Source organism: Pelecanus crispus, chromosome 5 (assembly GCF_030463565.1).
Source record: "Pelecanus crispus isolate bPelCri1 chromosome 5, bPelCri1.pri, whole genome shotgun sequence".
Lineage (NCBI taxonomy): Eukaryota > Metazoa > Chordata > Aves > Pelecaniformes > Pelecanidae > Pelecanus > Pelecanus crispus.
The window spans coordinates 257,570-281,557 of NC_134647.1; the positions used below are offsets into that span (position 1 = coordinate 257,570).

The 23,988-nt window shown below is 38.0% G+C and overlaps 1 protein-coding gene across 1 annotated transcript in view; it reads left to right on the top strand.

Annotated features, from left to right (window-relative positions):
• BAZ2B (bromodomain adjacent to zinc finger domain 2B) overlaps positions 1 to 23,988 on the top strand; it is a 162,760-nt gene that overhangs the window by 114,046 nt on the left and 24,726 nt on the right. The window contains exons 14-23 of the mRNA XM_075710229.1: positions 2,614 to 2,824; positions 7,763 to 7,855; positions 7,979 to 8,040; positions 12,963 to 13,028; positions 13,782 to 13,847; positions 14,553 to 14,597; positions 14,853 to 14,879; positions 16,066 to 16,131; positions 22,162 to 22,302; positions 23,076 to 23,330. Coding sequence (XP_075566344.1) covers positions 2,614 to 2,824; positions 7,763 to 7,855; positions 7,979 to 8,040; positions 12,963 to 13,028; positions 13,782 to 13,847; positions 14,553 to 14,597; positions 14,853 to 14,879; positions 16,066 to 16,131; positions 22,162 to 22,302; positions 23,076 to 23,330 — 1,032 coding nt within the window. The remainder of the gene's footprint in view (positions 1 to 2,613; positions 2,825 to 7,762; positions 7,856 to 7,978; positions 8,041 to 12,962; positions 13,029 to 13,781; positions 13,848 to 14,552; positions 14,598 to 14,852; positions 14,880 to 16,065; positions 16,132 to 22,161; positions 22,303 to 23,075; positions 23,331 to 23,988) is intronic.

Sequence of the window (23,988 nt, forward strand, 5' to 3'; positions counted from 1 at the left end):
CAAATCTAAATTGAAATTAATGAGGATGTCTGCTCTTGCAAGTGCCTATGGTTTTGTTTATTAGTTTGGTTAACAGGGTTTGAGCTTGATGCTGCTTCCACGCATAGCTATCTAGTGCCTTTTTTGCAAATATCCTGATTACAATACAGTATTGCAATAGGTGGTAGATGCCTGAAGGTCAAAAATTGAATTAAATTCTTATTTTGATTAGTTTCAACAATAAAACATGACATTTCACAGTGTTATTCCTGTTTTTTCTCTAATGCTTGTGTAGTGAATCTTAGATTTTATGGAAGCCCCTGATTCTCATACGTTGGGGCACAAGCCGCGTATTTTTTTTTCTTCGGAATATTGATAATCCACAGAATATCAAATTGTACATTCTTTTAATAGACATATCTGAGCACAAAATACAGATGCTCAATTAACTCCTGCTTAACCCTTAATGGATCTGTTCTGGACTATTTTTGTCTTCTCCTCTCGTAAACTTGTGGAAACTTATTGCATCCACAGTGTCCTTTGGCCGGACATTAAACATTCTTCTCCCCATTCATTGAAACGCCAGCTCTTTTTGCTTACTGAACCTTCTGGTAGCTTCATTTGGTGGCCTCTAGTTTCTCTTTTGGGAGGCATTAGGAAAATGTAGTATACATCCATAGTCTCTGTGGTGCTAATGATCTTGTAGACCTTTGTCTTTTCTGCATATTTGTTATCATTGGTATCGTTAACCATAGCAAATAACAAATACAGAGCAAGAACAATCTCCATTGCAGGATCTAAGGTACACTTGAACTATGGCTGCTTCTCCTCCTCTTTGAATTTTTGCCTTCCCGCCGCACCCCCAACACTTGTGGTTTATGGGATAAGATTTCCTAGGTTGGTGTAGGTGATAAGTACACTATTAAATCTCGCCTATATTACTCAACAAACTGAACCTGTGATAAATTGTAAGTCAGGTACCAGACGGTGAAACGAAAGTGTATGCCTAAGTAGTACTCTTAAAGATAGAAAATGAATTAACTTCTCTTTAAGTGGTAAAGGTAACTATTTTGGATTTAAAAGTCCTTAGTGATGATGCATTGTGCGCATAGTGATATGGTCATGATTCTGAGCAGCTTGTTTTTAGGAACATAGTTCATAACAAAGCCCTTTGGAATGTCTGTAAACTAAGTGCGAGATGCACTCCTGGGATGGTCATAACTGGGAGTGATTCAGACTTCAAAAAAAGGTATCCTTGCAGATACTGATAGCTTCCTTGGAATCTGAATGTTTCATTAGCAAAATGCCATCTTATGTTAAACATTTGTAATTATGAAGAATGAGCAGAAAGAATTAAAAGATAAATTGTGAGAATAAGCAAATAAAAATGCATTTTATTGTACAGCAAATTTGATTGCAGTATTTATGTACGTATAAATGTGAAAACCTTGGTAATGCAAATTATGTTTTCTGAACAGATGTTTAATTAATGTGTTTTATAAGTTACCAACTTTGATCCTTGCTTTAGCAGACATTTTCAAAATCTTCTACAACCCTTTTTAAGGCAAATTATGGAGTAGTCCCAAGGGATACTTAGCTTACATTTTTTCCCCCTGCATTTTTCAAAAACTTGGGGAAAAATGGTAAAAGATGTTACAATTTTGAAATACTCATGTTCAGTCAAACAGGAACAGGTAGACTGTGCTCCTGTTCTGCTCAGTAGAGGCAGTAAACTCTACTTTTTATCAGTTGAAGTAAAGCTGTTTCTTTGTGAGGACTAACTTGGGTATTTGTATTAAAGTACTTCAGTATTTGTTTTTGAGATTCCACAAAAAAACAGTAGTAATAGTGAAAGTAAGGGTTGAATGTATTGCTGCATACTTTGCTTAGAGAATATAGTTCATATAACTTTTAGTTCAGATAGATGGATTCTTAAAAGTTACAAACTTTTGATTGCTTCAAGTTGGCGCAGAAATTAATTTTCTTGCAGTGGATTAGGGGAGAACTAAATTGTACTAAATAAAACTTAAAGTTTAAAATGAGCCTGTGTTTTTTCAACTCAGTTGTTGTGATCTACAACACCCCAGAAAGCAATATTTGAAAATACAGTACTGCGTTTGCTTGTTATGTATGTCAAAATTTCTGTAAACACTAACAGTTGGAAGACAGTTACTCGTAGCTTGACACATTTTTTCATTCACATTGAGCAGTGGATTATGTGAAAGCAGAGTAGTTATTTTTGAGTTTATGTAATAAGGAAGAATATATTTCGCCATTTAAAAAGTGTTGACCAATAAGTGAGTTGGTCAGAAATAATTAAAAAGAACACAGTAGTGGCATACCTGCTAGGTAATAATTGTGTATGTCGCTGAATAGTCTTTGAAATCTTGCATAGCAGTACAATTTACAGAAGTTTGTAGTGATAACCTCTCAATACATAGCTTCTGTGCATCATCAAAACATTGTACTACTCAAATAGTACATCACAGATCTCACATATTTTATAGATTAAACTTATTTGGGGAAAAAAAACCTTTATATTTTGCTATTCATGTTCTCAAGTGTCTTAGATTGATTTTTCCTTTTTTTAATCTGTGTTTATAATACCTGTCTGTGAAATGTGTCAATTAAAAGGGTGTGCAGTGGTGTCTTCTGAAGGAAGAGGAAGTCATTCCCCGTATCAGAGCTATGGAAGGGCGTAGAGGACGACCACCAAATCCGGACAGACAGCACTCTAGAGAGGAGTCAAGAATGAGACGACGCAAAGGTCGACCTCCGAATGTTGGTAGCACTGAATTTCTAGACAACACCAATGCAAAGCTTTTAAGAAAGCTCCAGGCTCAAGGTAAGAACTGTGTTAGTGTTATGTTTTCACGAACAGAGGGTATCAGTATATAGAGAGTTAATGTTTTTTCCTAAAGGGGAGTGATGTTTCACTAGGATATTAGTATGCAACATTTTATTTTGGAAACTTGTCACATGCTTTTATTGAAGCCTTTTTCAAGATCAGTTTAAAAAAAAAAAAAAAAAAAAAAAAAAAAATGATCCAAAGGAGGAAGTGTGTGTGTAAATGTGCGTCTAAGAGCTTACTCTATAGTTACTTTATTTAGATTTATAAAATTTAAAAAAGCAGACATCCAATAATCTGGTTACCACTGATGTATTTTTTAAATTGGCAAAAATTAATAGATCTTTGTTTTCCCCTGTATCAGCTCAAACAGTGGACCTAGAAATTGAAACTGAGAACTACTGAAGTTAGCATTTCTGTGAAGCTTTTGGCTGTTCCAGGGAAAATACTTTTCTTGTGGAATCCCTGATAGTGACAAGATTTAAATGCCTATAAAGTTGAATAGGATCCTGTAGTAAGTAGTACCAATGTTGACAGTAGAACTTTCATGATATCAAGTACTGCTGTATATCAAAAGCATGAGGGCCTGGTTTTAAATAAACATCAGGTACATGACTTTTGAATTTCAGTTCTTTAGTCCATAACTGTTTTATATTTTCTGAATGCATCTAATCCAATATGAAGAAGTCTTACAGCCCAGGAGCCAGGATATTTGTTTTAACTTAAGAGTTAACTGTTCTTTCATGTGCTGACTGTGGACATGTTTGGGTAGCTACCTTGTATTTTACATAATGTTCTTGCTAACAGTATGTGTGCCTTGAATATGTGCCTTGGCGTGATTCTTTGCATCTTTTTCCCTTGTTTCCTGAAAGGACTACTGTTCTGTTTAGATATGTTGAAGGCATGCAACAGTAGTGCTTTGGACACATGGACAGAGAGAAGGCGGCAGTTTTAGAAATACCATAGCACGTAGTTTGTCTTGTAGTGTTGCGTAGCTATTTTAGCTGTGTGTAAAGGTCACCACCACATTTTGTTCACTCTGAGAATTAGAAAACTGTGTCAACTGCTGAAGCATTGTAGCATTTGCTGCGAGGCTGTGTATTTGTTGTGAGGCACAGTAACTGATGCCAGAAGTCTCCTCTTCTCATCGGAAAAGATAAGCCCTAGTCACTAAGCCATTTTGCTTCACTTTGCATCTTCCTTTTCCTTACATTGGTCACTGTGAGGGTTGGGGGGCAGAGTATTTAGGAGCACTCTCCCATGTCTGTTTTCCCACCATGCGCTGTAGCATTTAATTAACAAAACCATGTAATCTATATATACAAGAAGATTCACAATGTATAGTATTTGATGTTACCTATATTCATACCTACCTTGCTGCTTTTTTCCCGCTCATGAGAACGTAAGACATGTCTCAGTGGCTCAGCCCAGGGCTTTGTCTCGTGCAGACCTCTCTCTCCAGTAGTGGCCATAGGGGATGCTGCTTGGAGAAAGCATGTGAACCTGATCACTGTTTGGTCCATTTATTTCCTCATACGTGCACTGTGACATCCTTAGGTGTTTTATGAGTGCTGTTGTAGAGCACATTTTTTCTTGCTCCATTTATTTTCCGTTTATGCAACTGAGGCCCATGAATTAGCCTGTTCCTTGTTTTTTAACCTCCTGACAATGTTTGCTCTACCAGCCTCCTGTGGCAACAAGTTCCTGAAATCTGCTCACTGCTGGACTATTTTAACCTTTTAAAAAATGATCTTCGGTTACTGTTAGTGGGTGTTTCCTAGTTCCATTATTGCAGGGTTTGGAGGATAACAGTTCTGAAATTTATGTTATCCACCACCTTGATGATTTTGCAGACCTTGATCCTCTCTGTCCTTAGTTTTCTCCCCTCCAAACTGAAGAGCCCAAGTATTTTCAGTCTTTTCTTGGAAGGTAGTTGTTCCATCCCTTTGATCCTCTTATGTGTCCTCTAATTGCAGTGTTTCTTTTCTACGTGTATTACCTTACATTTATCTATGATGCAGCTCCTCTGCTACCTTTGCTTGTTGTTATGCAGGGTTCTTCCAGAGTTCCCTGCTGTCAGCACAGCCTTGGGTTTTCCAGAATACTTAATGTCATCTTCACATTTTGGGATTTAACTTTGCAGGCCCCTTCACAGGTTTTATTGATTAAAAAAGATATGAAAAAAAGCTGGTTCTAGTACTGATTTGTGAAGAAACGCTCTACTAACTCTTCTTCATCACAAAAGGTGACTGCTGATCTCAGCCCTTCACCTGTTATCATTTAAAGAGCTTTCAGTCTGTGAAGCTTTTCTTCAATGACATAACAGCTTTGTTTTATTAATAATGTTTGACTTAGAACCTAGTCAAATACTTTCTGGAATTGCGAATACGTTATGTCCATTAGATTCTCTTTATCTCCCTGAACTGACACTCTCACTGAAACCCGAAATTAGGCTGAATTTCTCTTTGTAGAAGCCATGCCAACTGTCTGAACTGATGGTGTTTTATACTGTACTCAGTAAGTATATATAAGACATAATACATACAATAGGACTCCACCACCTCAACAGGAAAGGAAAATCAGTCTAACTGATCTGCAGTTTCTAAGATTTCTGCTAGAGCCCACACCCCCCTGCCTTTTTTTATTTTTTAGACTCGCCAATCCTGTGACACAGTGGCTCTTGTTAATAATATGGTAAACACCCAGACCAGTGTCACTATGGTTTCATGTTAGTGTTCCTTCAGATTTCTCTGTCCTGCGTTGGTGATCTGTTAACATCTGACTTACCTTCTTGATCTAATACTTATTTTATATCTACCTCAAATTCATCTAGCTCTTCTGACCCATCTGCTGTAGACGATGCACTGAGTAGGGGAATCTACACAACATCTTCAGCAGTAGAGACTGGCACAATGAATTCAGTACTGTTTTTTCTAAGTCTATTTTTTCTATCCTGTTCATTGTTAGGTCCCACTGATTGCATTTCTGGCTTCCTGTTGTGATGTATGTAAAGATCTTTTACTGTCTGCTCAGGCATCCTTTGCAAGGTGCCCTTCAAACTCTTTTTCAGCCTAACTCGTTAAGTTTGGCGTGTCATAGGCTTTCCTGTTCTTATTTGAATAAGCTTTTCATTTTTGACATGTTCACCATTTTCCTATGATGGCCTCCTTTGCTGAAAAGCCACATATGGACTACCTTTTTCCTTTTTTAAATGTGGCTCAGTGTTTACCTGGACAAGGATACCTTTTTTTGAACTACTTCTAGGTTGCTCACTTGAAGTATGCCTGCTTGAAGTCTGCTTTTTTACAGCTTCTCTTAGGGTTCCACCAAATGGACTACATAGATGTCTTTTCATTCATTATTTCTATACTATGTGACTTGATACTGCACTTTGCATAGAAGGTTGGTCTTTTGTCCGTACATCTCATTCTGATGTTCCTGTAATGTTGGTACCTGGCAACACCATGTATTATTAATTATCCTTTTACTTTGTCCATGAGATGTCTATTACATCTGGATTACATTTGATACCAAGAATTCTGGTTTCCCTAATTTCTTTTTAGATTTCTTGGCTTGATTTAGAAGCCCTTAAATTTTGCTCAGCACAGCACATACTAGTTGAATGGAAATACAGGTTGTCTGACTTGTAATCCCTATTTCTTGCAGTATAGGTGTTTGTTTCCCATTTGTCCTTTTCAACTGCATGCTGAACATTAACTACACCCTCCTCATGGATTGTGTCAATTCACACTAAGCAGTGCTCTGCATCTGTTGGCCTTTCCATATAGTTCATTTAGACTAGACATTAGAAGTTTTTTACAATGAGGGTGGTGAAGCACTGGCACAGGTTGCCCAGAGAGGTGGGAGATGCCCCATCCCTGGAAACATCGCAGGCCAGGCTGGACGGGGCTGTGAGCACCCTGGTCTGGTTTAAGCTGTCCCTGTCACTGCAGGGGCTGGGCTGGGTGGGCTCTGAAGGGCCCTTCCAACCCAAAGCATTCTATGATTCTATGATAGTTCATAGGTTTAAGTTCTGCTCTATAACATAGGTTCTAATTTCCAGCTACTGGTTCTATTTTCATTAAGGTGTAATTTCTCCTTCTGTTTGGTTACCCCTTGGCCCTGAAGGTTTCCCTGTTGTCGTGTGCCTGTTTACGCTAACCTTGCTATCTTCAGCATCATCTTACCTATACATGGATTTTCCATATGTCTGCCTGCATCTTGGTCATTGCACAAGAAGCTGACAGTATTTTGGAGAATGCTATCAAAGAGGTCCTGAACCTCAGTCCTTTGAATAGCAAGCTGAATTCAGTCTCCAGAAGGTCCTTCCTACAGCTGTCTTAAATCAGTGTGTCCATGCACAGTCCATCCAAATTTCATAAATATTCTCACTTAAAGTAGTAGAGTGCTTCAGGAAGTTCCTAATTAGCAGAAGAGTGGCTGGCTGTAGGTAGCCACAGTAAATAGAAGTGTGACCCAGATGAGTGTGCTCTTACTGCATTGTTAAAAAAGGACCAGATAATTACATGAGGTGACTTAGAAAGAAAACAGTAATTCCATGCTTTCTGAATTAAATGTTGGTTTAGTACTGAGAGACAAATGTTTTCTGCTTTAGAAAGAAAGAAGAAATCAGTTTTTAAATGAAGGGGCATTATTGGCCTGATGCTATCACTTAACAGATAATTTTTCCTTCAAAAATAGTATTTTCTTTTATATAGAAAATATCCATGTTCATTTGTGGTGTTGATGTCGTTACTGATACATGAGATACCACTAAAGGTACTTGATAGTGAAATGTTGCCAAGATAAATGCGTGCAAAATAAATCCACTGTTTTCTCTATATTTAACTCATGCAAATGTCTGGAATATGAGCTATATCATTATTGTTAGACAGCACTGTTTTTTATGAACTTAGTATTTTCTTTTTGTAACAGAAATAGCTAGGCAAGCAGCACAAATAAAGCTACTGAGAAAACTCCAGAAGCAGGAACAAGCTCGAGCTGCCAAAGAAGCAAAAAAACAGCAAGGTAAGTATTACTTGTGAAAGTTTGTGCATGCTAGCAGATTATTTAAAAAAATATTAATGAAAAGTTACCTGTCTCTTGTCATGTTCTGCTGATCCTAATTTATTGTTTGCTTTTGTTTGTTAGCTATTATGGCAGCTGAAGAAAAGCGAAAGCAAAAGGAGCAGATAAAGATAATGAAGCAGCAGGTAAGATATATGATTGCTAAATAAGCTCTTTAAATTACATTTTGAATTATTGAATTAGGTGTATTTTAATTATTTAGTAAATTATTAAGTATGCTAATTACAAAGTGAATTTTTAAAATCTAATTTTAAAGAGCACACAGTGTGTATTATTTAAAATTCTAAACTCTGTAGTTGTTTTTCGTGTTGTCAGGACATCCCAGTTTTGTCTGTGTTGATTTAAGCCACCCGATGTATGTAAATTGCTTGCCAATATTGGTAAGAAAGTAAAAAACTGCTAGTAAAGTACAGTGATGCGGTCTTCCTTTTTTTGTTTCTGTGAAAACAAATAGTGCTATATATGTATTTATGTAAATACTGGAATAGTGTAATTAGCTTCTTCAGTGATTCTGGCTGGCTGTCACTGGTCTTAGGTTGTGTGTGAAGGGTTGTATCTCAGTATGCCAGTGAATTAATATATGTTTTTAAACATACAAGTATTGTTAAATACCGTCATAGCAAATACTTTCCATAAAAGTGAGCCCATATAAACTTTACCAAATAAAGCTACTTATGGAAACAGGCTTTTAATTTTTTTAACAACTAATTTCAACAAATTAGTGAAAAGTTAGGTATGTTGAAAATTTTTAAAAGCGAATAATTTGCGTCTAGAAATATATTTGTGTGGTTGGGTTTTTTTTTTTTTTTTTTTAAATATTTGTTCTGTTCAGTATGAAGCTTACTGCAGAGTTCAGAAATTAAATACTTCCTCTGGTAGCAATCAAAGGACAACTTTTTTAGCTTTCAGCGAAAGGACATATTTTTTGTGTTCAATGCCATTATTGCTTTAGGTTTTTACCCTCTTACAGTGGCACGGAATAAGCATGTAGAATCTTCTAGAAGTAGGAAAAGTTGACTTCAGTAGGCCAATTCAACCTGTACTGCTCTTGAATTAGTATATGTATGCATAGTACAGATAGTACATTTAATTATTTTTAAACAAGAATATTGTTTGAATTAACTTTTATGTTCAATGTTAATATTTTTATTATAGTAGTATTTATAGAGGTTTAAAATAAAGGCATATATGGAGATGGAAATGATGAACATTTACTATTAAAACCAATACCTTTTATTTGTGATAGAAACTTTTACTGAAATATCCATGAAATTCTATATATATTTGCATGTGATTGATGATACGTTACTTTGTAATGTAATGTGTATTTTTAGCTCTAAATAAAATTCTGAAGTTGGACATGGGAAGAGAGGATTCCAGGTTTGACTTCCACTGCATTCACTGCATCAGCTTCTTGGGATATTCCATTAACTTCCTGATTTAAAGTACCTCATGCCTTTCATACAGGATGAAGCTGATGTCTGTTACAGGGAAAATGTTTCTTCTGTGGTGCAGTGTCTTCACTGTGGTCTCAAGACTGGTTTCTATTTATATTGTAGTTTAGTTGTGTTTTTTCTAAAGATAGTTTAGTTATAATTTTTTTGAGCTCTAGTTGCACCTTTTCAACCTGTTGTGTTAGGCTCCGTTGAGTAATTTTATTTTGCAGCTAAGTTGTATTTAGATGTCTATAGAAACTTCACATCTAACATTGAGATTCAGAAATTAGCAAACCAAAATGTGTCTGTATTTGATTTGTTTGTGGTTTTTTTAAATCTCAGGGAACAATTAATTAGGATGAAGTAATAGCATCATAGAATCATTTAGGTTGGAAAGGACCTTTAAGATCATCGAGTTCAACCGTTAACCTAACACTGCCAAATCCACCACTAGACCATGTCCCTAAGCACCTCATCTACACATCTTTTCAATACCTCCAGGGATGTGGATTCAACCGCTTCCCTGGGCAGCCTGCTCCAATACTTGACAACCCTTTTAGTGAAGAAATTTTTCCTAATACCCAATGTAAACCTCCCCTGGCGCAACTTGAGGCCGTTTGCTCTCATCCTATCGCTTGTTCCTTGGGAGAAGAACCCAACACCCACCCCACTACACCCTCCTGTCAGGCAGTTGTAGAGAGCGATCAGGTCTCCCCTGTGCCTCTCTCTCTCCAGGCTGAACACCCCCAGTTCCCTCAGCTCCTCCTCATAGAACTTGTGCTCCAGACCCTTCACCAGCTTCATTGCCCTTCTCTGGACACGCTCCAGTACCTCAGTGTCTTTGTATGATCTCATCATCTCACTACTTAGAAGTAGTGCTAGAAAACCAGATCTCTCATCATTTTGCCTGTAAGTGGCATCCTGAGGCGTTAAAAAAGCCAATGAAAATATGAAGGCCTTTCACATCTTTGAAATCCAGACATTAAAACCTAACGTACTTTTTTTTTTTTTTTTAAAAGTAATTAACCAAAATTGGTGGTACTGCAGACTACCTTAAATATCCGAGGAACAGATAAAAATTAATCCTTGTTGGTAACTGTTTAGATTTTTCCATGAAGAAAGTGCTCAGTATAGTAGACAGTGGGCTAGAAGTTGTCACTTCACCATCTATGTGTTAAACTAGGAAAGGCTGGGAGCGCTGGGGCTGCTCAGCCTGGAGGGGAGAAGGCTCAGGGGGATCTCACCAATGCGTATAAATACCCGGAGGAATGGTGCAAAGAGGACAGAGCCAGGCTCTTTTCAGGGGTGCCCAGTGACAGGACAAGGAGCACTGGGGACAGACTGAAACGCAGGAGGTACCCTCCGAACATCATCAAACACTTTGTCACTGTGACGGTGACTGAGAACTGGTACAGGTGGCCCAGGGAGGCCGCGGAGTCTCCCACCTTGGAGACTTCCAGCAGCTGTTTGGACGTGGTGCTGGGTAACTGGCTCTAGGTGGCCGTTCTTGAGCAGGGGGGTTCGGACAAGGTGACCTCCAGAGGCCCCTTCCAACCGCAGCTATCCTGAACTTCTGTAGATAGTGACAGCTTCCAAGTTTCCACTTCTGACAGCAACCCATACTTGTTAAAGAAAGGCAAATAATGCAGACTTTTTTTTTTTTTTTTTTTTAAGAGCGTTGGACTTGTATCCATTCACATCACCCTATGGTTATAAAGGGGTTCTTACATTCTTAGGTGTGCAGGGAGCAAGAATTGCTTAATTGGTGAATACATCAAATCCAGACCTTGCTTATCATCACCGTATTCATTCCTGGTGTATAACTTGATAAAAATTTCATGATTCCAATGTATAGAATACTTCTTTTTGTCTCTGATATATTTCTCCACTCTCATCTCTACTGAAAAGTTTGTTCTGTTTTAATTCTAGCCTTTGTGGAATTGACAGAGTATAGTACATACTCTCTACTTTTGTACAGTTTTGTTTGTAAAGTATAATGAGGGATAATAGAGACCTAAAGTCCATGCTGTGAGCTTTGCCTGTTGAAAATAAAATTTCAACACTGTATAAACAAGGCCTCCGAATTAATTTTCTCCATAAGGTAGTCTGATGCTGCACTTCTCAACATTTTACGGAGCTGGTAAGATTTGCCTGAAGCTTGCAGGACCTCATGTGGTGGTCTTGTACTGGAGCTCTGTTCTTCAGGAAATTTTGTATGTCTTTCTCTTCTGTGATTGCTCCTTTTCTGTTAAATATTTTTAGATTATCTTTTCTTACGGGCTTGGTTTTGGGTTTACTTATTTGTCGGTAAAGCATATACATCACTCTGCGTTCTCTAAAAAGTAAAATTTTAGGCAAGTCCATGTTCTAGAGTCTCAGACCAGCTCACAAGAACACAATGTCTTCCATACAAATGGGCTTTACCCTCACTGTTGGAAAAACATCTGCTGTTCCAGAGAATAGCATTGAGCTCCATTTCAGGTTTCTGATTCAGGCACCCCAGCTTGCAGGGGTTTTGCATGGTCTGGGTTTTGCTGTTAAAACTTTACAGCAAGTCCAGCTGAATCTATTGCAGCACTTCTCTTCATAGTCACTGTGGCTCCAGCAGCTTTTTTGAGATAATAAAACCTGAAATAATGTGCTATGAAATTTTTAATATGAGCTTGGGTTATTACTATTTAACAGACAAAACTCATACAGCACAGAAAATGTGAACTAATCCCAAAGTTTGCAATGATTGCATTTCTAAATGAACTTAATAAGATCTTATTCAGATTTTGGGAACTAATTCCTGAAAAAGAATAAATTAGAATATGGTTACACAGCATCCATCTGTGGAGTGCTTAGCTTGATCATTGTCTTCTTACCATGATGAAACATGCTGAAATGTGTTGTACTGCCTGTGGCTGCTGTTTTGGTTACTTTTTTTGGTATTTTGCTCTGCAGCATATATGAAACTCAGTCATGTAAACTACATATTAAGGCATCCAAACTCATCATCAATTACCTGAATGCTTTAAAGATCTGGAGAAACTGAAATGTACTGAACTGCGAACATGTTATCCAGGTTGCATGTGGGTGGCTGTTACTGGCTGACAGAGTATGTTCTTTGGGTTTTACAGTACGCGGATTCTCCTTGTGGCCCATGGTACCATAATGAACTGAAAGGCTGCTAGAACCAAGGCAGAAAATAGTGGTTTGACAGAAGCCCATATTTCTTATTCAGGGACATCACATCAAAACATCTTTTTCATGTCATAGCTCCCATTTCCATTCATTCCTAAATAGCTCCACTACCGCAGCTAGAATTTGAATGTTGCTAGCTTGCTTACATTGTCATTAATCTGGTCCCCTTAAAGCTGTTAAAAAAAAAAAAAATACTATGACAACTTAAACATGAGCAGCTGTGCATAACTCAGTGTTGGTTCCTTCAGGAATATACCAGACATCTTCTAATGCTAGTAAAAATTCTGAACATACATTGTTATATGAGAACAATTCACTACAACGGGTATGAGCCTTGATAACAAAAAGTATATATGTATAAACGTCATTTTTTTATAGGGAAAGGTAAATTTACTTTCTCAATATAAACCTTCTTCCCCTTGTAGGAAAAAATTAAGCGAATCCAGCAAATCAGAATGGAGAAAGAACTTCGAGCTCAGCAAATTTTAGAGGTAAAAATAATGGCTCAAATATAATTTTTGTGTTGCCATTTTAAAAGAAAGTTGTATTTTAATAGTCACACATGCAGTTAGGAATGTAACTACATACAACAGCTCTAACAACCTGGACTTCCAAAGGCCAGTTCAAAAAAGTGTCTTAAAATATTTTTCTTAAAAAAATCTATATTAACTGCGACCCAAATCTTGCAAACGTTCACTTGAGTTCCCGATTTCCTACGCAAATAATCTTGTATTTGCTAAAGTTAACAGCGTAAATATTCCTTTGTTAAAAAACAAGTTTGCAGTAATAGGATGTTAAAGCAGTATCATGCTCTGCTCTGTGTGAAGTGCAGTGGATTTAAAATACTAAGTTTATATATATGCTAGAGTATACTGGTATACTATACTAGTTGGCTAGTATACTAGCAAAGATAGATTGCTAGTTTTCAAGTCTCTATTCATGGAAAAAATAATGGTAATCTCTTTGCCATTTATGTTTTTATTGTTTCTGTGTATACTTACTTTCTTAGTTATAATAGCCAGCTGTAGTAATTTTGAGTGCAACTTGAAATTGTGGCTTAGTTTTTAAAAAGTAAATGAATTGTGAATTGGTTGATTATGAAAGCTGCATTGGGAAAGAAATGTTTTGCAATATACGCCATACGTGATGATTTTTTGAACTTTTAAAGGCACATAACTTTATTTCAAGTCAGATTATTTTCAAGTTGTGATGGTGCTGTTGTGTGACCTGTTTTGCATGCACAGGCAAAAAAGAAAAAGAAGGAAGAAGCAGCAAATGCCAAATTATTGGAGGCCGAAAAACGAATAAAGGTTAGTTTAGAGGAGCTCCAAAAACAAGAACTGTGTTATTGTGCATAATACCCGTTGATGTATAAAAGCAGTAAATTTGGAAGAATTTTCATTGATAAGCAGTAAATTTGGAACTATATTAATTGATAACGAAACTGTAAGTAGAGATGGCATATGAATAACGTGTACACGTTTATATAAATACATGAAGCATACACAGTTTGTGTATGTGTGACATACACAAACACACATGCCTACATTCATACATACACACATGAATATATAGAGAGACAGCAATTTTTTGTGTGCCATTACCATGAGTTTTGCTTACACGACGCTTGGCTTGCATAACTTAAAAGGTTCGTGCAGTAACATTCACAATATTCTTTTAAGCCGTAACTATCAAAAAACTTCGTTGCTTCTCAGCAAGCGTAGTCTTTTCTAGGCCATATGTATACAGGACTACAGAACTCTTACAAATGTTGGAAAATACAGTTTATATATGTACTTCTGTTACTGCTTTGGCATTCTTGGTGTATTTTAACATGTAACTCCCAACTCAATAGACTGGCTATCATGCATACTGTGTATACATCTCTATGCTCAGTTTGTTGGGGGCAGGGAAGAATTTAATTCAGATGTGCTGTTTTACTGAGGCAAAAATGTGCAACTTGGTAAGTAAATTTTGATAGATAGTTTAAATACATTTTTGTTCTTTTGTTTAAGGAAAAAGAGATGCGAAGGCAACAAGCTGTTCTTCTGAAACACCAGGTTGGCATACATTCAGTTGACCAAACAGGCAGAATGCCAATTGTGAACTATTGCTTAAGCTATACAGGGGTGGGGTGGGTGTGGAATCTTCAAAATATGCCCTTTTTAATTTCTGGGTTTGATTCCTGCACAAATTTTCTTTCACCTTATGATTTGTTGCTTTGCTTTGGTATTGGGGACTTTTGGGGGATTATAAAGTGGTTTTATGACTTTGTGATTTCTGTTTCATAATGTTGTGCCAACTCTTTCTACCAGGAGTTGGAGAGGCATAGACTAGATATGGTATGGGTATGTTTATTTTTGTACATCTAACACCGCATTGTGATTTGGTTGTGATATGGTTGTCATAGCAATGCATAAAATGTAGCACTGGCTGCTGTCATATTACATACTGCTGCATGGCTTTACAGCACAGTGCATTGCATACATCTGCTTGTCTTGTCTGTTAAGAAAAAAAAAAAAAGACATGTCTTGAACATGTGTATAAATTGAGCATGGCAATAAATACATGAAGTTTTTAACCAGGAATCTGTTAGTGATGTCCCAGTAGAAATTGGACTACTGTATAAAATCAGGGATTAATTAATACAAAATTAATAGGTAGTCACTTGGATAATTTTTGCAAGCCTTGTCCCATTCACTGGGAATGAATCCAGACATTTGAAATACAATTTGAATTAACCTATTTTAGAAATCAGGGTGATGTGTTTCCTAAGTTTGTAAGGTACTGAGAAAATTAGCTTTTAGTTAGTGGTAAATACATAATGTTACAAGTATAAAATGAAACATTAGAGTGTCACTGGATGAGATCATAAAATTCCCATAGCCTTTACTGGGCCCAAGATTTACTCTACAGCTTTGAAGGCAAAAAACCTTAGTGCTCTAGAATACAGCTCATTGATGCATTTGAAGTTACTGACGTAATTTATTCAGGGACAGGCATCAGCAAATGCAAGTGTCGTTGCGTGTGTATATGCGCCACCACTAGCTTGATTAAAACTGATCTAGAGCTGAGAAAATTAATCATTAATTTGTTGCTTGGTTACAAAAATGTTAATTTTTGCGATGTTTGAAAATGACCAGTTTTAATTAACATTTCTGCTGAATTGGCTATTGAAGAAGTAAATTGGAAGTTCTGTAATAGCAGATGTAAGGTAACTGACCTGTTCCAGCCAACCATTATGCTTTTTGTTCTGCCAGCTTATGAAGGAGCATCACAACTGACCATAAGTAAATCTGTATGCTTCTTTTTTACACTGTCTCCATGTTCATTGCTTTACCTTTTTGCTTTTGATTGTTCTTGTATTTGCTTTCTAAACCTGAACTAAAACATGCACAGACTTGGCCATTCTTGTCCTATATTTAGTATTTACTGTGACTTGTCTATTAATGCTAAATTTGTTACTCAGCTTTTTTACTGATTTTAAAACGTGGATTAGTTTTGTTCTAATCTTACCTGCTTCAACAGGAACGAGAAAGGAGGAGACAACACATGATGCTTATGAAAGCCATGGAAGCACGTAAAAAAGCAGAAGTGAGTATTAACCTCTGAAAGTTTGAAGTTTTCATGGTTTCATTCTGCAGTGATCTGTAGAAGAGCAGTGTGTTTGTACATGTACGGAGAATTTCATTTGTATACATGGCAGTGGCAGGACAAGAAGCAGTAGGCACAAACTGAAGCACAGGAAATTCTGTTTAAACTTAAGAAAAACTTTCTTTCTTTGAGGGTGGTGGTTGAGCACTGGCACAGATTGCCTAGGTAGGTTGTGGAGTTGCATCCTGCTGTAGCTGATACTGCTGCGGGGGGACGATGGCGGGGACAGGACACACAGAGGGATGGGGACTGGGTATTCTCAAGAGGTCCCTTCCATCCTCAGTGATTCTGAGCAGGAAGCCAATAATTGCATAGTCACTTCAGAGTCCTTAGTATTTCCTGGAAAGGAAGTTTTATTTTCTCTTCTTCATGTTGTTCATGTGTATAAGAAGAGTAAGGAATTCATCATACTGACCTGTCAGACTTGCTGAACGGGTTTTCCTCAGTAATTATCCAGGAGTAAAAATACACATCTTATTCCAGTCCAGGCTTTTTAGCACTTGTGGATTTTGTAAACGATTCTAGATTTGGACCAAAATGAAACCAAGCAAATAGGATTATTATGCCTTAATAATTTTATTTTTTCTTCTTCAGTAGAAAGTACTGCTGTGCTACAGAAAAACAGATGCTTCATTTCTCATTTTGTTTTATTAAAAATATGTCAGAAATTCTGAACCAAGAGATAGAGAAGCCTAAAGTTATTATTTCAAATCAATAGAGCTAAAGAAGTTTGAGTTGGTTTAGCTAGTAACATTTCGTTTACAGTAGTGTAACCCAAATAAGCAGGATATGTTTAAGCTGCATTATAGATGGTTAAAAAAAAACCCAAAACCTAAAAAAAAAGTACATGATGGAATAGCATTGATGATAAAACCAGAGCTGTACAGTATGATTGATGAAACTTTTATTAGACCATGATAAACTAATTTACATCTTAATTAATCCCTAGGCTCTCTTCAGTTTTAACCCTGATATTATCTTAAGGGGGACTGTCAATGCTAAAACATAATTGCTAGCTTTTTTATTTTACTTTTTATATATTTCTCTATATCCTGAGACTTTTTTTTATCTCTGTATCCTGAGACTTTTATAAAGACAGATAGCTAAGAGATTGAAGTAAAATAACCATCGTTATATCATCTAGTTGTCAAAGAAATCGTTAAAACTTTTCTCTTAGATATGTTCATAAATTTAAATGAAAGTGAGAGACCACAACAAAGAAATATTAAAAAATACTGCAGTGCAAGGAAGAATTTCAGGGTTAACTCTTAAGCTGACTAGAAGAGGTGACCTCCTAGATTTTTTGTTTGTAAACAGAGAGGGACTTGTGGGCGAAGTGGTGATTGGTGGCTGTCTTGGTCACAGTGACTACAAAGTAGTTGAGTTTCACGTTGTTTGCAGTAGGAGAAAAATGGCCAGCAAAATTTGACCCTGGATATGGGGAGAGCAGACTTCAGGCTGCTGAAGGAGCTAGTTAGTAAGGTCCCCTGGGAATCTGCTTTTGAAGGTATTGGGGTCCATGAATGCTGGTCACTTTTTAAGAGCTGTCTCTTAAGAGCACAGGAGGAAGCAATTCTGAAGTGTGGGAAGTCAAGCAAGTGGGGCAGAAGGCTGGCTTGGCTGAACAGGGAGAACTTAGGTGGAAACTGAAAGTGTATGGATGTTGGAAGCAAGGACAGGTGACATGGGAGGGTATTAGGATGCTGTTCACCACTATAGGGAGAAAATTTGTGTAGCCAAAGCTCAGTTAGAGTTCAAGCTGGCTAGTACTGTGAAGGACAACAAAAAGGGCTTTTTTAAATGTGTTAACAACAAAACGAGGATCAGGGATAACATTGGTTCATTACTTGATGAGGTTGGTCACCTCACAAATAGGGATGTAGAAAAAGCATACACATTTAATGCCTTCTTTGCCTTTAACACCTGCGATGGGTGCTGGGACCGCTGCAGCCCTGTGTTGGAAGACCTTGACTGGGGGGATGATGAACTTCCATCTGACTCTGAACATGTTGGAGACATGCGCATCCAGCTGGAGCAGCAAAAGGCTATGGGGCCTGATGGGATTCGTCCCAGGGTACTGAAAGAGCTGGCTGAAGTTATTGCCGGACCTCTCTCTATTATTTTTCGATGGTCTTGGGAATCTGGAGAGGCCCCAGTCGACTGGAAGCTGGCACATACTGTCCCGTTTTCAAGAAGGGAAAGAAGGAAGGCCCTGGTAATTACAGGCCTGTCAGTCTTGCTTCAGTGCCTAGTAAAATTATGGAGAAGGTTATTCTGAGAGTTATTGAAAAACACTTGAGAGACAATGCAGTCATTGGTCATAGCCAGCACAGGTTCATGAGGGGAAAGTCCTGCTTAACCAACTTAATTTCCTTTTCTGATAAGGTCGCCCATCTAGTTGACCAAGGGAAGTCAGTAGATGTGGGTTTGGGTTTTTTCCCCTTTATTTTTAGCAAAGCTTTTGATACTGTCTCTCACAGAATCCTTCTGGACAACATGTCCAGCACACAGCTAGAAAAGTGCATAATACGTTGGGTGAACAATTGGCTGACAGGTCGGGATCAAATAGTTTTAATAAATGGGGTCATATCAGGCTGGAGGCCAGTCATCAGTGGGGTTCCCCTGGGCTCAGTTTTAGGGCCAGTGCTCTTTAATATTTTTATAAATGATCTGGATGCAGGAGTCGAATGCACGTGAAGTAAGTTTGCCAATGATCCTAAACTAGGAGGAGCTGTGGACTCCCTCGAGGGTAGAGAGGCCTTACGGAGAGATCTGGACAAACTAGAGAGCTGGGCAATCACCAACTGTATGAAATTTAACAAGAGCAAGTGTCAGATTCTCCATGTGGGATGGGATGCGGTAATCCTGGTTATACATACAAGTTGGGGAATGAGAGGATGGAGAGCAGCCCCGTGGAAAGAGATCTGGGGGTTTGGGTTGATGGAAAGTTGAATATGAGTCAGCAATGTCCTGGGGTGCATCAAGCACAGCATCGCTAGCTGGTCAAGGGGGGTGATTGTTCTACTCTGCACCGCATGGGTGCAGCCCCACCTCAAGTACTGTGTGCAGTTTTGGGCTCCTCAGTATACAAAGGACATCAAACTATTAGAGTGTTTCCAGAGGAGGATGACCCAAGATGGTGAAGGGTTTTGAGGGCAAGACTTAAAAGGAGCGGCTGAGGTCACTTGGTTTGTTCAGCTTGGAGAAGAGAAGGCTGAGGGGTGACCTCATCGCAGTTTGCGACTTCCTCAGGGGGTGCAGTGCAGGGGGAGGTGCTGATCTCCTCTCTCTGGTGACCAGCGATAGGACACAAGGAAATGGAATGAAGCTGTGTCAGGGGAAGTTCAGACTGGACATGAGGAAAAGGTTCTTCACTGAGGGGGTGGTCGATCACTGGAACAGGCTCCCCAAGGAAGCGGTCACGGCACCAAGCCTGTCAGAGTTCAAGGATGACATCTGGACGACGCTCTTAGTCACCTGGTTTAGTTTTAGGCAGTCCTGCGACGAGGAGCAGGGAGTTGGACTCGATCCTTATGGGTCCCTTCCAACTCGAGATATTCTATGAATCTATGATTAATCTTTGTTAAAAAGTTAGATTAAGTTGTTTCTCATCTTCCTAGTAATATCCCACAATACAAACTGGGAAAGGAAAATAGTGGCAGTTTTGTTGATAATATTTTCATAAACTGAAATCAGGAATCTGTTTCTGACCTGTATCATTCTGGTAAGTACTGACAGTTACAATTGCGCAAATAAAGCTACTAGGAGCTGAATATTATGAAGATGTTTTTTCCACAGCAGCTGTAAATAAGGGATAGATCTGATTTTAAAAAAACACCAGTATGTTTCATTTTAAAAACAGTGGTACCCTCTCCATGTTCTCCCCATCCTTTTTGAGGTGGAGGGCTCAAAACTGGACACTCTATAGATACAGTCTCATGAGCAGGGAGTAGAGGAGGATGATACCCTAAGCATCTGATCCACTGTTGTAAATCAGGATGTCAGGCTAAATGGTTATATAGTCTGATCCAGTGCAGTAATTGTATTCTTACTGTCATAGAAATGGAATAGTAAATGCTTATTACAGCCAGTAGAAGTAATCTCTAAATACATTCATGAAACTTAGCACGGTTAAGGTTTGCATTTTTAATCATAACTGCAAATTAATATGTTGCTACTTAAATATACTTATGTACTTCTCTTGTTCTGACACAGAATGTTTCTAGTTGTCAAAAACAAGTTGTAGGAAATGCCAATTAGCTTTGAGACCTTGACATAGGTTAAGATAAAAGGCAATGAACCATTTAAAAAAACAAGTCAGGGAGTATTTGCCACTTTAAAATAAAGTTACTGATTTTGTGTGCTGCTTTAGTGTATTGTGATTTTCCATACAAAATGTATGCTGGTAAAGGGAGAAAAACATGAATAAGCGATGTGCCCCTTATGAAATCAGCACAGATATGAGGGCCTGCGTTGTCAGCACTGAGGGTGCTTAGGCAGCCGCAAAGCAGCAGTTGGGCAGATGGGTAGTTCCGTACGTGACTGCTTTTTTTCTGCCAGTGTAAGATTGCTGGTCCAAACATTTTCTTTGTGTCCAACTCCGAACTCTTATCTCTTAAAATCCACTAAAGACTGTAGTAGTAGAGGTCGTTATCAACTCCTCTGTGCGGTCATAGTGTTTAGCCACAGTTACCACCAGTGGGTCCAGTAATATTCAGTATAGAATCAAAAAGGATAAAAAGTCATGGGGCCTGACAGAACTATACAGTAAGGTTGGTAGTTAATGCTGTTCTGCAAACGCAGCTGAGTCCTGACTTACAGTTATAGCACATGCTCTCATTTATGCAAAATTTGGTAGTAAACTAAAGAGACTAGAGTGACCTCTTAAACTGACAGAATGATGGGGAGTGATTCTGAATAATATGAATCAGCTTAGCTTGGTTCTTTAGCCCTTCTGCGTCCACAGGTGAAAAGCACGTATAGAGTCTTCACATTTACATTGTATCAGGTTCTTAGGTCATCACACACACACACGTATGTTTGCGTATGTGCATGCAGTTCTGTGATCTAAAGAGGTAGCACTGATACATGGCAGATTCCATACATGGTGTCTTACTCAGTATTTTGCATTCGATATTGGTTGAACAGAGGTATGTAATGAATTGGGTGGACAGGCCAGTGTATCAACGCTGGACATGTGACAGCAGAACCCCTGGTGTCAGGGATGGGAAAGGCAATTGGAGCTTCAAATTCAGAGTCAGTCTTAGCAAGTTAGAGAGATATAGTTAGTACAGTATTCTGTGTGACATCAGTGTAGAGGGTGTTGGAAGAGAAAAATAATAGATGCTTGGCGTCTCACTTGATTATCCCTGTGTTTTTGTTGTGCAGAATAAGATATAATGACTCTTCAGTTTTCAGATTGCATGCGAAGTGCGTGGTAATTCAATGCCAGAAGCTATGCGTGTTGAAAAGATTGGTTGTGTTTTATAAGCTATTCATATCCAGTTTATGTATTATGGGAATTTTTAAACCATGTGTTGTCCAGAGAGGTCTTCTCAACTACTGCTTTCTTGAATTGTCTCTGCTTTAGCAGATGCATATTGATGATACTAGTGTGTAAGCAGGGCCTTTAAAATCAGGTGCCTTGCATGTATGGCAGTTCTTTATCATATATATTTTCACTGAGTCATCTTTCTGAAATGGTATTCTGAAGACTCTTTCCATGTAAATATACTCAATACCCATTTCCATGTGGACAGGAGAGGAAAAAAGTGAATCTTAAGTTTGCTCACAAATTCAATGATTTTGTTCTATTTCTGTAGTTTCCTCCTTCCCTTTACTTGAATGCAGGTTCCTTAATTGCTGTGGTAATCATTAAGATTACATAAGTAGTGCTTTTAAGATTCTTAGATAGTTCCATTGTAAGTATAATACGTGGGTTTTATTTTCTGCCATTTTATTCTATTTAAGGAAAAAGAGCGGTTAAAGCAAGAGAAGCGCGATGAAAAAAGATTAAATAAAGAACGTAAACTGGAACAGCGAAGACTGGAATTAGAAATGGCAAAGGAGCTAAAGAAGCCTAATGAGGATATGTGCTTAGCAGACCAGAAGGTAATTGTAATGTAAATTTTTTTCTTGCCTCTTGTTTCTGTATTTTGCCATTGTGACAATAACTTTTTTTCTTGCAGCCACTCCCAAAGCATTGAAGTCTTGGTCTAGATAATTAGATAACTATTTGAATATATACAAATACAAGATATTACAAACACTAAAGTAGCATATGTTTAGTTAATTAAAAACATTTTATTTAAAAGTGGCCTGCTTCCCAAAAGCGCTTGCAAGATTGCTTGAAAAAAAATCAATTACTCTGAGTTATTTTTACAGCAGGAATATGCATCAAGTCTCAGTACACAGGCACTAGATAGAGGTTTTCTCGTATGTGCAACTGTTAGAAGCTGTTACTCAAAAAAATTGCTCTCCCAGTCTTCTGTGTCCTCAGTTCTTGTCCTTCAGGACTTGACATACCTCAGGTTCAAGCCCTATCTGCTCCAGAGAATTCCCCTCCCTATGTCCCCCAAATATTTTTACACTACCTTTTATAGTATTTTGGCTTAGAACAGAGCCTGAGAGCGTCTCCTGGCCAAAAAGTAAGTATTTATTAATCTCTTGCCCCCTATAATATTTGAAAAGGTAAATGTGTTTCAGCTTTAAATTATATTTACTGGATGGGATGGAGTGGGGTAGCTTCTCTGTGGCCTTTACCTTCTAGCATTGTCATGCTGTGGGTCATATGGAAGTATCAGCCAAATTCCCTAGCTTGTATCCAGAAAGTTTTCTTATGAAATATAGTACAGAATCTTTCATTGTTTTTCTTTACTTTTCAGCCTTTGCCAGAGTTGCCTCGCATCCCAGGCCTTGTTCTCGATGGAAGCACATTTTCAGATTGTCTCATGGTAGTGCAGTTCCTGCGTAACTTTGGTAAAGTTCTTGGCTTTGATGTGAATGTGGATGTCCCTTCCCTGAGCGTTCTTCAGGAGGGTTTGCTAAACATAGGGGACAGCATGGGAGAAGTACAAGACTTGCTTGTAAAGCTTGTCTCTGCAGCTGTTTGTGATCCAGGACTTGTTACAGGATACAAGGTAAAAAAAAAAAAAAGGAAAAAAAAAATCCATAGCGAACACTCTATATTTATGAATGTAATCTTCATAATGCATCTTTGACACCTCTCTGATTTGGATTTCCATTCTCTTTCCTAATTCTTCTCTTTGGTGTCACTGTTCTAATGTTACTCAAAGACTTTCTGTGCCCTGTCAGCCTTCCCGTTTTCCGGAAGTGATATGTACCTGGGCATTTTCTCTACCCTCCACCATTTTTATTTGGACCTCTTGTAGGGCACTATCACATCTGTGGCCACGTGTTTTAACTCCTTTTTCCCCCCACTTCTGTTCTTAACCTGATGTTATACTGTCCGTGAATCTTGCCATTTCTTTCTCCAAAGTCTGCTCTCTACGTCACTTCATCAAAACTCCGATTCATTCATGATTCTCTTTCTTATTATCCTTCTTTTTCAAGCCAATTAGCTCTTTTCTACTCTAGAATTCTACATAGCATGATTGTACAAAACAGTATTCATCAAGTTCCAGTTGTACCATGTCTTTTTTCATTTAACCTATTTCATAGTAATATTATCTCTGCTCTTAACAACTTAGAGGTGAAGACATTCTGATTGGATACTCTGTTCAAGATGTACATTTGAATAGTTTTAAAGAAAAATCCTGATTAAAGTCCTTATGTAAA